The sequence below is a fragment of the Xenopus laevis genome, chromosome 2L (assembly GCF_017654675.1).
Source record: "Xenopus laevis strain J_2021 chromosome 2L, Xenopus_laevis_v10.1, whole genome shotgun sequence".
NCBI lineage: Eukaryota > Metazoa > Chordata > Amphibia > Anura > Pipidae > Xenopus > Xenopus laevis.
In genome coordinates, this window is record NC_054373.1 from 72,335,040 (window position 1) to 72,348,546 (window position 13,507).

A 13,507-nucleotide genomic window follows, 5' to 3' on the forward strand; every position below is an offset into this window, starting at 1 on the left:
GTTGTTGAGGTTGTCTGCTAGGTGTATGAATGACATTATTCTGGAGTTGCTCTCATGATCTGGAATATGTGGATACAGTAAAGGATTATTTAAATAAATAAAAAAACAAAACAAAAAAACAAACAAAAGAAAAGAATAAAGAAAAAAAAGAGGAAAAAAAATAAAACAAAACAAAAATAGGGGGAGAAAAAACAAAAAAAAAGGGGGAACATCAATCCTATTGTACTTTATTAAACACTTGTTTTTTGATTGTTATTAAATTCTCCTTGTTTATAGAAGCATTTTCTCCTGTTTCCAAAATGTTTAGGTAAGCTAATGGCAAAACTTATGAAAAAGGTAATAGGAAATTTGGAAAGCAACAAGATTCAGATGCGAATAGTACTTCTTTATCTCACACATCTGCTCCTCTCAGATCATCTTTATCTGATGATTACTCTCTTATTGCGGCTGAAGTAGCCAGACTTATTAATCCAGTCATAGAGTCTACAATTAGTAAAGCCATCGATAAACTACAGATCAAAATTACTAGCATCTTAGAAAAGCTCTCTACACATGACAAACGATTTGGTGAGATTGAGGACGTGGTTTCTCAACTTCAAGATGATATGATCGATTCTTCATCCAGGTTGAACTCTTTAGAGAATCAAAATCGAGAGCTTAAGTTGAAATTGGACGACCTGGAAAATAGACCTAGGAGAAACAATCTTAGATTCATAAACATACCTGAATCTTTCCAGAATGACTCATTAAACACATTTATTTCCAAAACAATTCCCCTTAAACTTCCTCAGGAATGTCAAAGTTTCAGAATAGAGAGACTTCACAGGATTGGTCCACCTAAAGATCTCCAACACAATATCTGGACTACTACTAATAGACTTTTCAAGCCTACAAAAAATTTAATACACTTGATGTTGAAGGAAATAGAATTTTGATATTTCAAGACTACTCATTGTTTCTGTCTCAAAAACGAAAGGAATTTTCCAAGACTTGCCAGTCACTGGCTAATCTACATTTCATTTTTTCCTTGATGTATCCTGCAAAACTTAAGATTTTCCTGCCTTCTGGAGCCAGAATTTTTAGTGATTCTGGAGAGGCTCACACATTTACTTCACATCTGGAAAAGAAGAATAGTGGAAATCTTGCTTCAGTAACAACATCTAACTCGAATGGTGGCTCTCCCCCAAAGGATCAAAGATGGAAGAGATATGATATTCCTCGACAATCCAAATTTTCAAATGACTTAAAACCTTCTCAGGTGCAGACCAAATCTAGGTCTAGATCAAGATCTGCACTTCCTCCTAGAACAGGCAGTCTTCCACACTCTAGTGAAGAAGACATGATCCCCGATACTTGACTCTTAAAGGGAACTAACTTTTTCTTCAATATTACCCTGTAGTGGGTGTTACGTTCTCTATTTTTCAGTTGTATATGTTGTTATTGACCATTACTGTTTGCTCTGTTTTGTTTATTCCAGTGGATGCAACTAAATATGTATTATTTTATTTAGATCTACCCGAGCTCATCTTTCAGGCTGACGTTCTCATCTAGATCAAATTCTTTGTCCTTTGTTTCCTGGAATGTTAATGGATTGAATCATTTTTCCAAAGAAAAAGTATACTCAGAACTTGAAAAAAAAACTAAACAAATGTGGCATAGCATTTTTACAAGAAACCCATCTTAATGGTTCGGAGAATATCTGGTTGAAAAAAGATTGGGATGGTGATCTAGCCATTTCCCCTGCTGTTAATAAAAAATGTGGAGTAGCTAGGATTAATAATTCCTTCAGATCTAAATAATTTATATTCTTTAAATATTACCCCAGCCTGTCAAAAGGTTTTTTCCATGTGTGAAAATGGGCCAACCCTCCCCTTAATATTAAGGGACAAACGCTCTTTTTTAAATCCTTGATATTTCCCAAGCTAATATATCCATTAATTAATCTCCCTTTGCTTGTAAAACTTTTAAACTGATTTGGTCTCCTTATCTTGAAGCCTGTAACTCTAATACAGGTGAACAAATAGGACGGTTTCTCCAATTGTAAGATGTGCTTTTAGACATTCCAGTTGGCAAATGGACATTTTTCTTTTATACAATATGTGTACATCCACTGGCTTAGTTAATTTTAGTTAATTTCAGTTAGTTGTTGTCAGTCTCTTTAAATGGTATTTAGTTTTTAATAATACGATGCCATTGTATCAATTACAACATGTCTTTCTTCATCTGCATTATATTTGCTGTCATACTGTTATCACTTGTTTAACATGAAAATCAAAGAAAATATTTTCAAAATAAATAAAGAAAGTGATTGTGTTGGAAAAAGGATTCTTTATGTTTTGTACATGTTCAAGCAGGACTAATAACTATAATATCTGCAATAACTAACAAATAATATTCTTTATATATTTTACATTTTATTTTAATATGCATTTTTTAGGAATCTATTACATTACCCTATTTATGACATCTGTCAATTCTAATATTTAACAAAGGCCACAATACCTGTATAGGAACTCAGGATCCCATGTGTTCTCTATATATGATGGCCAACTATCCACTGATATCTGTAAACTACTGTTAACAAAAGGGTATATCAAATCTTTTATTTTTGCCACTAGAAGAAAATAGATATAACAATAACACAGTGCTTTAAATTCACTCAATACAAAAAGAGGAAGAACAAATACTGTTAGCCATTTAAGTATTCTCGCATCATGGTCAGTGTTTATTCTACTTTCTTGTAGGCTTGAAAAATATATAATATATTTTAAAAACTGTGTACTGTGTACTGGGTACTGCGTGTGCCTGGACAAATATTGAATTATAAGTATCCATACAAAATATTTTGTGTGCTGCATTACATTTTAAAAGAAAATTAGAATGTGGTTGTCATTCACAGCAAACTCTACAAGTTATATTGTCATACATCTTGCAGTGAAATGAGTCACTATGTTTGTATGCATAACCATTCAGAATAGATTTTGCTATTGTATCTCATTCCTGTGGTCCCTGAAAGACTTCCCTATGCTGATCTTTCCTTTTTCTTTTCTTATAATTTCTATGTTGATTTAATATCCAGCAAAACTGGAAAAAGGAGGATGATGTTTTATGATGTGTTTGATGGGTGTGTGATTATGTCTGTCTGAATGACAAAACAACTACTCATCCATGTGTCTGTGAGCGTGAATCTTATCTTAACAGGGAGCCAAGCAATATGTTTCAAATAATAACATGTTTGAACTTGTTGCATAATCATAATTATCTGCCTCAAAGAGATTCCATTCTATACCTGTATGGATATTTCATGAGAATAGAATAAGAAGAATCATTTTTGTTATTGTAAAATCTCCATTTATGTCTGGGCTAAACTCCAAAAAATGTATCCATTCAGTTTTAATAAGAATTTTGACTAATATATAATTTTTGGTTTTAGTGCACTGGCAATGAAAAGGTTAATCTCCAGCTAGGTGTGTCTTGCTTGGTTTTAGTCAGCATTGAGGTGTGTCAGGAAGACGCCTTCCTAAACCTGTACTATCGCCTCACTTGTGAACAGTATTAGAACAGGAGTAGGGACTTACATTGCAAAGAGGAACAGCACTTCCACATTGTGTTCCAGTATTATTATTTCTTAAGTACATTTACTGGAAATATATTCATAAACTCACAAAGATAAAGTTTCCACAATGCTGGCTTCACCGTCACCATTGAAAACAGCGTTGGCATCAGAAGTCTTTCTGTGGCCAAATGAATCTTCTCTAGCTGTGCCTTCAGACAAATGTATGCACGGTGGAGTGTCTGGGGATCAGCGCGTCAAGGAACAAGTCATGATGACCGTTAAAAGGCATAAGTCGAGGAGTTCAACTTCAAGTCCAGGTTACAGAGGTAAGTTAACAAATGTGAATATTTATAATATCTGTAAAGTGCTGCAAAATTTTTGCACTATATAAATAACAGCCACGGAATAACAACAAAGGCTTACAGAAGGTGAAAGTATGAAAAATACATGTGAAGTTAGGTGAAGATTAGATTGTAAATGTAATAGTATAATCCTTTTCCGTAGTATCAATGGTTTAAACTTGTACCGTATGATCTTTCCATTTCTTGAGTCACATTTTTTCTCGTCAGCACAAAAAAATTTCACAAACACCTTTGCGCCCAAGATTTTGTATGCATCCTTTTTGACAGATTTGAGACCTCAACGACTTCCTCACAAAGTTTGCGAACAAATAGCTTTTGAGGACATGGGCAATGTATGTAATAAAATTTTGCAATCACAAAGTGTTTTTTGAGGCAAATTATTTAACAAAACTTCAGATGCAGGTGTTAACGCTAAAGTATGCATAAGCGATAATGAGCAGTGTAATACTTTCTAGTGAATGATGTTATATTGCAAGCAGTGCTAAACATTGGGAAAATTAGATTAAACATTGCTTGTGATTTTACTTACAGTTCAATTCAACTGGGTTTAATTGCAGCTCACCATTTAGAGTAGTTAATGTTCATCCCAACGGATTATCCTGTGCCGATATCCCAAGCGAATAACAGACACGTAGGGGCCGATTCACTAACTTCGAGTGAAGGATTCGAAGGTAAAAAACGTCGAATTTCGAAGTTTTTTTTGGGCTACTTCGACCTTCGAATACGACTATCGAAGGATTCGAAGTAAAAATCGTTCGACTATTCGACCATTCTATAGTCGAAGTACTGTCTCTTTAAAAAAAACTTTGACCCCCTAGTTCGCCATCTAAAAGCTACCGAAGTCAATGTTAGCCTATGGGGAAGGTCCCCATAGGCTTGGCTAACTTTTTTTGATCGAAGGATATTCCTTCGATCGTTGGATTAAAATCCTTCGAATCGTTCGATTCGAAGGATTTAATCGTTTGATCGAAGGAATTATCGTTCGATCGTTCGATCGAACTATCTGCGCTAAATCCTTCGACTTCGATATTCAAAGTCGAAGGATTTTAATTCCTAGTCGAATATCGAGGGTTAATTAACCCTCGATATTCGACCCATAGTGAATCGGCCCCGTAATAACAACAAAGGCTTACAGAAGGTGAACGTTTGAAAAATACATGTGAAGTTAGGTGAAGATTAGATTGTAAATGTAATAGTATAATCCTTTTCCGTAGTATCAATGGTTTAAACTTGTACCGTATGATCTTTCTATTTCTTGAGTCACATTTTTAAAAATAAGACCATAATGGGGGAATGTAATATGTCTCGTCAGCGCAAAAAAATTGTATGCATCCTTTTTGACAGATTTGAGACCTCAATGACTTCCTCACAAAGTTTGCGAACAAATAGCTTTTGAGGACATGGGCAATGTATGTAATAAAATTTTGCAATCACAAAGTGTTTTTTGAGGCAAATTATTTAACAAAACTTCAGAGCAGGTGTTAACACTAAAGTATGCATAAGCGATAATGAGCAGTGTAATACTTGCTAGTGAATGATGTTATATTGCAAGCAGCGCTAAACATTGGGAATAATTCGATTAAACATTGCTTGTGATTTTACTTACAGTTCAATTCAAGTGGGTTTAATTGCAGCTCACCATTTAGAGTAGTTAATCTTCATCCCACGGATTATCCTGTGAGGATATCCCAAGCGAATATTCAAAGAAGTGAGGTTTGTAGGATGAATCCAAGGAAGCGTTTTAGCTACAAAATCCTTTATTGGGGATATGTGTCACACAACATGTTTGGGGCACAGCCCTTTATAAAACCCTTGCTTGGATTCATCCTTCAAATCTCACTTCTTTGATTTTACTTACAAGAGAGAACAGTGGCAATGCACAAAGAAATTATTATTAATAATAGCATGTATGATACTTTTGCATGAAATTTCATTTGACAGCTAGTTTTGTTTTTTTAATGTTTTTGATTAAGATTTCCATGTACATATAATATTGTAAGGAATATAAAATATTAAGAAAAATTTTACTTGGGATTTGAGTGCAACCAATGGCTGACTGCTCAGAAAGTCAGCCATTGTTTGCTAAATGTACCAATTTTTTTCACTTTGCACCTACCCCTCAGTTTGCAAGTAATGCCCACCACCTTACTATATAGTATCTAGAATTTAAACTCAGCCAGGAATTCCATAAATTACCTTACAGTAAAAAATCTACCCAGTTTTAATATTGAAAAATTATTTTACTGTAGTCTCAAAAATAATATGTTGTATTATCACATGTATATACGAAAGAAAGGATCCATTAACTGGAAACCTCTTTATCTAAAAAGCTTCAGGAAAATGAAAGCCATCTCCCATAGGCTACATTTAAATCAAATAATTAATCCTTACTGGAGGTTTAATGATGTTTAAATGATTTTTAGCAGATTTAAGGTATGGAGATCCAAATCATGGAAAGACTCCTTATCCAGAAAACCACAGTTCCTGAGCATTCTGGGTAACAGGTTTCCATAGCCTGCAGCTCTCTGCTTCTTAGGATAAAGTCCTAACTTCTATCCTAACTATCCTAACTTATCTTCTGTGCATGGGAATCCAAGTCTTTGTAGTGGTCTTTAGTAGTCTGCACAATAACAAATGATACATATATACAAAAAATGTAATTTGAATAAATAAAATCAAATAACAATCATTTGACACCATAACCTTGGATTCATAAGGGGTCAATTACGGAGTCCACCAACACATAATCTCTCCACTTTCTCTCCTCGTTTACAGAGCACTTGTGGCAGGGGATTTTGATACAGCTTGCTCCTTGCACTTTTTGCTGAATGAAACTACAGCTTCTTAACTTAATTTTGTGGCTTAGGGTTCGGTACTTATTAAGGTTTTGTGGGAAAGGGTCCAAAGACCTGCATCTGTGGTGGCTCACTTTGGGGCAAGGGACAAAATGCCAACAGACATGGTGGTCTGTGCAAGCACTTTGCACCCTGCCTTATACTTTTTAAATGTTCACTATGTGCTTAATGTTGCCATTATTACTATTATCAATTTAAATGCCATGCAAAAAGGCTTATTTATACGCTAGCACTATGCACCACTAATATTAAATAAACCCTACTTTACAAGAGTTTTCTGATTTCTTCTTAAAGGGCTATTCTGTTTGGCCTCCCCCTTTCTGGTGACACAGTGCACCTAATTCACTGTTCATATACAGTATATACTGGTATCTTGACTGCTGATTTTTACACTGAGAAAGCATAAGTTTTCGTTTATTAGAATTTGACCTATTCTTAAAAGACAGTAAAAGCTGAAACATACTGAGGGGGCTGCTGTTTTGTTATCACTAATGTCTTAGCTCAGGTTACTAAGCTAGGAGTGCATATCACAGCCACTTGATGGCAGTAAAGCTCATTAATGAATGCACAATTACTACAGTCTGAATGATGCCATATGTGGCAATCTCTTACACAATTAAATCTGGTTTTTTCCAGAGAAAACAACCCCAACCTTGACAGTCTACTATCTTAAAAGAGAAGGAAAGGCTAAAAGTAAGTAAGCTTTATCAGAAAGGTCTATATAAATACACCAGTAAACCCTCAAAGTAATGCTGCTCTGAGTCCTCTGTCAAAAGAAACACAGCATTTCTTTCCTTCTGTTGTTTACACATGGGCTTCTGTATCAGACTTCCTGTTTTTTGCTTAAATCCCCTGGGCTAGGGCTTGAGCATGCTCAGTTTGCTCCTCTCTCCCTCCCTTTTCCCCCTCTCTCCTCCCCTCCCTGCTGTAATCTGAGCCCAGAGCTATGAGTGAGCAGGGAGAGACTCAGGCAAGAAGTGATGTCACTTCAAGGTAATATGGCAGCTGCTATCCTAAACAAACAGAAAGAGCTTCGAGAGATTTTTACTCAGGTATGGTAAAGCGTTCTGCAGAATAAATATAGTGTTACAATTTGCACTATTGTGCTAATATATTGGCAATAAACTGCCTTGGTAGCTTTCCTTCTCCTTTAATTTAAATCTTCCATCACTCTTACCAGTTTGGTTGCATGTCTCTGCACTCTCTCCAGCTCATTTATATTTCTCTTAAGGACTGAAGACCAAAACTGTGCCAAAACTGTAGTGCATACTCAAGGTGAGGCCTTACCAGGAACCTATAAAGAGGCATAATTATGTTTTCATCCCTTGAGTTTATGCTCTTTTTTTATGCAAGACAGTACTTTATTTGCTTTAGTGGTCACAGAATGGCAGTTCCCACGGATTAGACAACTTTTTATCTACAAAAATCCCTAGATCCTTCTCAGTTAAGGAAACTCCCAACACGCTGTGTATTTTTATTATTTTTGCCAAAGTGCATAACCTTGCATTTATCAACATTGAACCTGAACCTCATTTTCCAGTTTGCTGCACAGCTTAGTCAAATCACTTTGCAAAGTGGCAGCATCCTGCATGGAACCTATAGTTCTGCACAATTTAGTATAATCTGCAAAAACAGAAACAGTACTTTCAATGCCCACCTCCAGGTCATTAATAAACCAGTTGAAATGGAAAGGACCTAGTACAGAGCCCTGCGGTACTCCACTAACAACAATGGTCCAACTATAAAATGTTCCATTTAACACCAATCTTTGAAGTCTATATTTTAGCCAGTTCTCCATCCAGGTACAAATACTTTGCTCCAGGCCAACATTTTGTAATTTAACCAGTAACCTTCTGTGTGGCACTGTATCAAATGCTTTAGCAAAGTCTAAGTAAATCACATCCACTGCCATCCCAGAATTGAGGTCCCTGCTCACCTTCTCATAAAAAGAAATTAAGTTAGTCTGGCATGATCTATTATGCATAAAATCATGCTGGCACAAACTCACAGTATTATGATTTGCTATGAAGTCCAGTATATATCCTTTATTAACCGTTCAAAAAGCTTTCATACCACGGACGTCAGTCTAACTGGCCTATAGTTTTGAGGCTGAGAACGGTGTCCCTTTTTGAATAGCGGCACCACATTAGCCATTCATCATGCCAGAACTCAATGAATCCTGAAAAATTAAGTAAACAGGTTTGACAAACACAGAGCTAAACTCGCTAAGTAGCCTAGGATGAATACCATCAGGCCCCTGACCTTTGTTTATCTTAACATGTTCTAGTCTCTTTTGAATTTCCTCATGTGAACCATGCATATTAGTTGTATTACTAGAATTAGGACTATTAAGAAGTAAATAGCATACACCAAAATGTTTAAAGCATGCATCAAAAACAACTCATTAAAAGGAGCTTGATAAGATTTAATAAACCATCCATCAGCTTGTCAGCGCAAAATGCTCAGATTGTCAGATTTTTGCTCACCTTGGTATTGTCACAAAAGCTAAGGATATTTAGTATTTTACACTACCAAACATACTGTGCCTGTTGGGCAATCATGGATTTTGCTTGAAAAACTGATTTTTTCGGAATTGATAAATTATCAATTTTATCAATGTTATTGTTTTGAAATTTGACTGAAATTCAAGATGTAAATTAGACAGAAGGACAATAGTTTTTAAGTAAGGCAGAATGTTTAAGTAAGGCAGAAAACTGAGGTAAATGAGCCACTTAGCACAATATTATGCTGTACTTTCGCTATGTACAAATTTCTTTCAAGAGATCCATACTGGGGCTAAATGACATACAGTATCTTCAAAAGTGGGAGTCCAGACCTCATGACAACCACGGAGTGCTGTTCAGAGTTTCATGACAGTTATAGCGTGCCCCTCACAGTATGCCCCTCCAATGTTTCACAGCAGGCACAGTGTTGCCCCCCAGTGTTTCACAACAGGCATGGCCAAGCCACAGAATTTCACAAGCAGTGTGCCCATTCCAACACTTTGCCAATAGGCTTAAATGAGTTTCGTAAGAGTAGGTGGTCCACAGGAACCTAAAGTAAGGAAATTACTGAAGCCTATACCAGCAAGTTAAGATGGACCACTGATACAGCAGTGAAAAAATCCACGAAATGGCAAAAAATTTGCAAAATGCATTGAAGTCAACGGGTATCAAAATAACTTTGCTGCGCAGCAATTTTGACTCGAGCAACAATTTTTATATGTGCAACTGTTTTGTTCAAATGCATTAAAGTCAATGGTCATCCGAATAATTTTGACAGAAGACAATTTTTATGCGCAGGACAAGTTTGACGCGCGTCAATTTTATTTTATTGCTGCCAATTTTTCACAGACAAATTTTCACTTCGGTTTTGCCTAAAGATTTGTTTAAACAAAGATATTCGCAGTGAATCCATGTCTGCTGAATAAATTCGCCCATCACTAGTCTACAGCAGTTTCTACAAAATGTGGGGCTGCCCATTGTAATGGAGGCAGGACCCACCCAAAAATTACAAGTGGAGTCCACTTTCATAAATATACAAACTGGGAAGAAGAATTGACAGTAGCATAACATGCCAGAGCTCTATTAATTGCTCAATGCTGGAGGGATGCAGTTCATATGACCAGCAAGTTAATATGGACCACTGATACAGCATCATAATGTCTGATAAGGTCCTTTACCACAAAATCTTGCATTCCATGCAAGGAAACTATTGGATTTGCCATCTGAGAAACCATTCTGATGAATACATTCTATTAGAAAGTAAGTGCGGATCACCAAGTTTTCTTGTCGGTTTATTCCACGGGTTATCCTGTGTTTGATATCCCAATTGATAAGTCGAAAATTTGTGTTGTTGTGGAACAAATCCAAGGCAGCAAACTTGACTGCAGTATTCTTTATTGGGGAATGGAGTTACACAACATGTTTCGGGCTATGCCCTTTGTCAAGTGTAAAGGAACATTCAAAAAACAAACATTTAAAATCTCATGTGACTAATCCAGAAACATGTTGTGTAACTCCATTCCCCAATAAAGAATACTGCAGTCAAGTTTGCTGCCTTGGATTTGTTCCACAACAACACAAATTTATCGACTAATACATTCTGCATGAGAGAGAGATTTACTCAAAGAGCAGTATTCTACTAAATTTTCACTGCAGTTTCGCCAAAAAGTTTGTCGAAACACAGAATTTCGCAGCTAATCCATGTCTGCCGAATAAATTCACCCATCGCTAGTCTACAGCAGTTTCTACAAAATGTGGGGTCAAAACATTTGTCGAAAAGCAGAAATTCACAGTGAATCCATGTCTGCCGAATTAATTCACCCATTACTATTCTACAGACTTTTCTACAAAATGTGGGGCTGCCCATTGTAATGGAGGCAGGACCCATCCAAAAATTACATAAATATACAAACTGGGAAGAAGAATTGACAGTAACATAACGTGTCAGAGCTCTATCAATTGCTCAATGCTGGAGGGATGCAGTTCCTGTGATGGGATTCTTAAGTAGGCAGATGTTGATAAGGCTACTGTTGGTGTGATTGTGTATTTTTAATATTTATTCATATAGAATGTTTCCATTGTTGTTAAATTGATTGAGTGACATTGATTTGTCATGCTGCGATGAGCATTCTCCTTTCCCATTACCCTGGATTTTAGTTTCTTTACTCACTGGCAAAATTTTTATATGTGCAACTGTTTTGTTCAAATGCATTAAAGTCAATGGTCATCCGAATAATTTTGACAGAAGACAATTTTTATGCGCAGGACAAGTTTGACGCGCGTCAATTTTATTTTATTGCTGCCAATTTTTCACAGACAAATTTTCACTTCGGTTTTGCCTAAAGATTTGTTTAAACAAAGATATTCGCAGTGAATCCATGTCTGCTGAATAAATTCGCCCATCGCTAGTCTACAGCAGTTTCTACAAAATGTGGGGCTGCCCATTGTAATGGAGGCAGGACCCACCCAAAAATTACAAGTGGAGTCCACTTTCATAAATATACAAACTGGGAAGAAGAATTGACAGTAGCATAACATGCCAGAGCTCTATTAATTGCTCAATGCTGGAGGGATGCAGTTCATATGACCAGCAAGTTAATATGGACCACTGATACAGCATCATAATGTCTGATAAGGTCCTTTACCACAAAATCTTGCATTCCATGCAAGGAAACTATTGGATTTGCCATCTGAGAAACCATTCTGATGAATACATTCTATTAGAAAGTAAGTGCGGATCACCAAGTTTTCTTGTCGGTTTATTCCACGGGTTATCCTGTGTTTGATATCCCAATTGATAAGTCGAAAATTTGTGTTGTTGTGGAACAAATCCAAGGCAGCAAACTTGACTGCAGTATTCTTTATTGGGGAATGGAGTTACACAACATGTTTCGGGCTATGCCCTTTGTCAAGTGTAAAGGAACATTCAAAAAACAAACATTTAAAATCTCATGTGACTAATCCAGAAACATGTTGTGTAACTCCATTCCCCAATAAAGAATACTGCAGTCAAGTTTGCTGCCTTGGATTTGTTCCACAACAACACAAATTTATCGACTAATACATTCTGCATGAGAGAGAGATTTACTCAAAGAGCAGTATTCTACTAAATTTTCACTGCAGTTTCGCCAAAAAGTTTGTCGAAACACAGAATTTCGCAGCTAATCCATGTCTGCCGAATAAATTCACCCATCGCTAGTCTACAGCAGTTTCTACAAAATGTGGGGTCAAAACATTTGTCGAAAAGCAGAAATTCACAGTGAATCCATGTCTGCCGAATTAATTCACCCATTACTATTCTACAGACTTTTCTACAAAATGTGGGGCTGCCCATTGTAATGGAGGCAGGACCCATCCAAAAATTACATAAATATACAAACTGGGAAGAAGAATTGACAGTAACATAACGTGTCAGAGCTCTATCAATTGCTCAATGCTGGAGGGATGCAGTTCCTGTGATGGGATTCTTAAGTAGGCAGATGTTGATAAGGCTACTGTTGGTGTGATTGTGTATTTTTAATATTTATTCATATAGAATGTTTCCATTGTTGTTAAATTGATTGAGTGACATTGATTTGTCATGCTGCGATGAGCATTCTCCTTTCCCATTACCCTGGATTTTAGTTTCTTTACTCACTGGCAAAATTAACTGCAATACTTGATATTACTGAGAAATTTGAGATTCTACAAATATATGTTTTTTAATTTTAGGTTCAATGTATGATACAATGGCAGATTATAACAACATGAACTACAACAGCAATGGTAATCAATATTCGAAATATCAGAGTGCAAACTCAATAGGATATCAGGTAAAACACAATAAACTGATGCAACATGGCACAAAGTCTGTTATTCTTGGCCAGCAATTTTGTATTACTTCTTGATTTCTCCCCTCCCTACATATTCATTCTGCTCTCTATCTTTTCCACAATTTCCCATTTCACTTTTTTCCTTTCTCTCATACACTTACAGTTCTCATTTCTTGCTTGCCTTCTTTAGTTTACCTTTCGATCTCTACTTTTCAACTTAATTACTGCTTTCTGTCTTTCATATCACCCCTGTTCTCCATCTAATATAAATATATATAAATGTAAGGGCCCCCTGTTATTCATAATACTCTGAATTATAGAAAGGCCATCTCCCATAGAGGTAATTTTACTCAAATAATTCTAATTTTTAAAAATTATTTCCATTTACTATGTGCATTTCTATATTAAATATACACAC

At 36.0% G+C, this 13,507-nt stretch overlaps 1 protein-coding gene across 1 annotated transcript in view; it reads left to right on the forward strand.

The window, feature by feature from the left end:
* The first annotated feature begins 3,543 nt into the window (after positions 1-3,543).
* pkp1.L (plakophilin 1 L homeolog) overlaps positions 3,544-13,507 on the forward strand; it is a 56,938-nt gene continuing 46,974 nt past the window's right edge. Inside the window, exons 1-2 of the mRNA XM_018246540.2 lie at positions 3,544-3,882; positions 12,989-13,089. Of these exons, the coding sequence (XP_018102029.1) occupies positions 3,684-3,882; positions 12,989-13,089 (300 nt within the window). The 5' untranslated portion in view covers positions 3,544-3,683. The remainder of the gene's footprint in view (positions 3,883-12,988; positions 13,090-13,507) is intronic.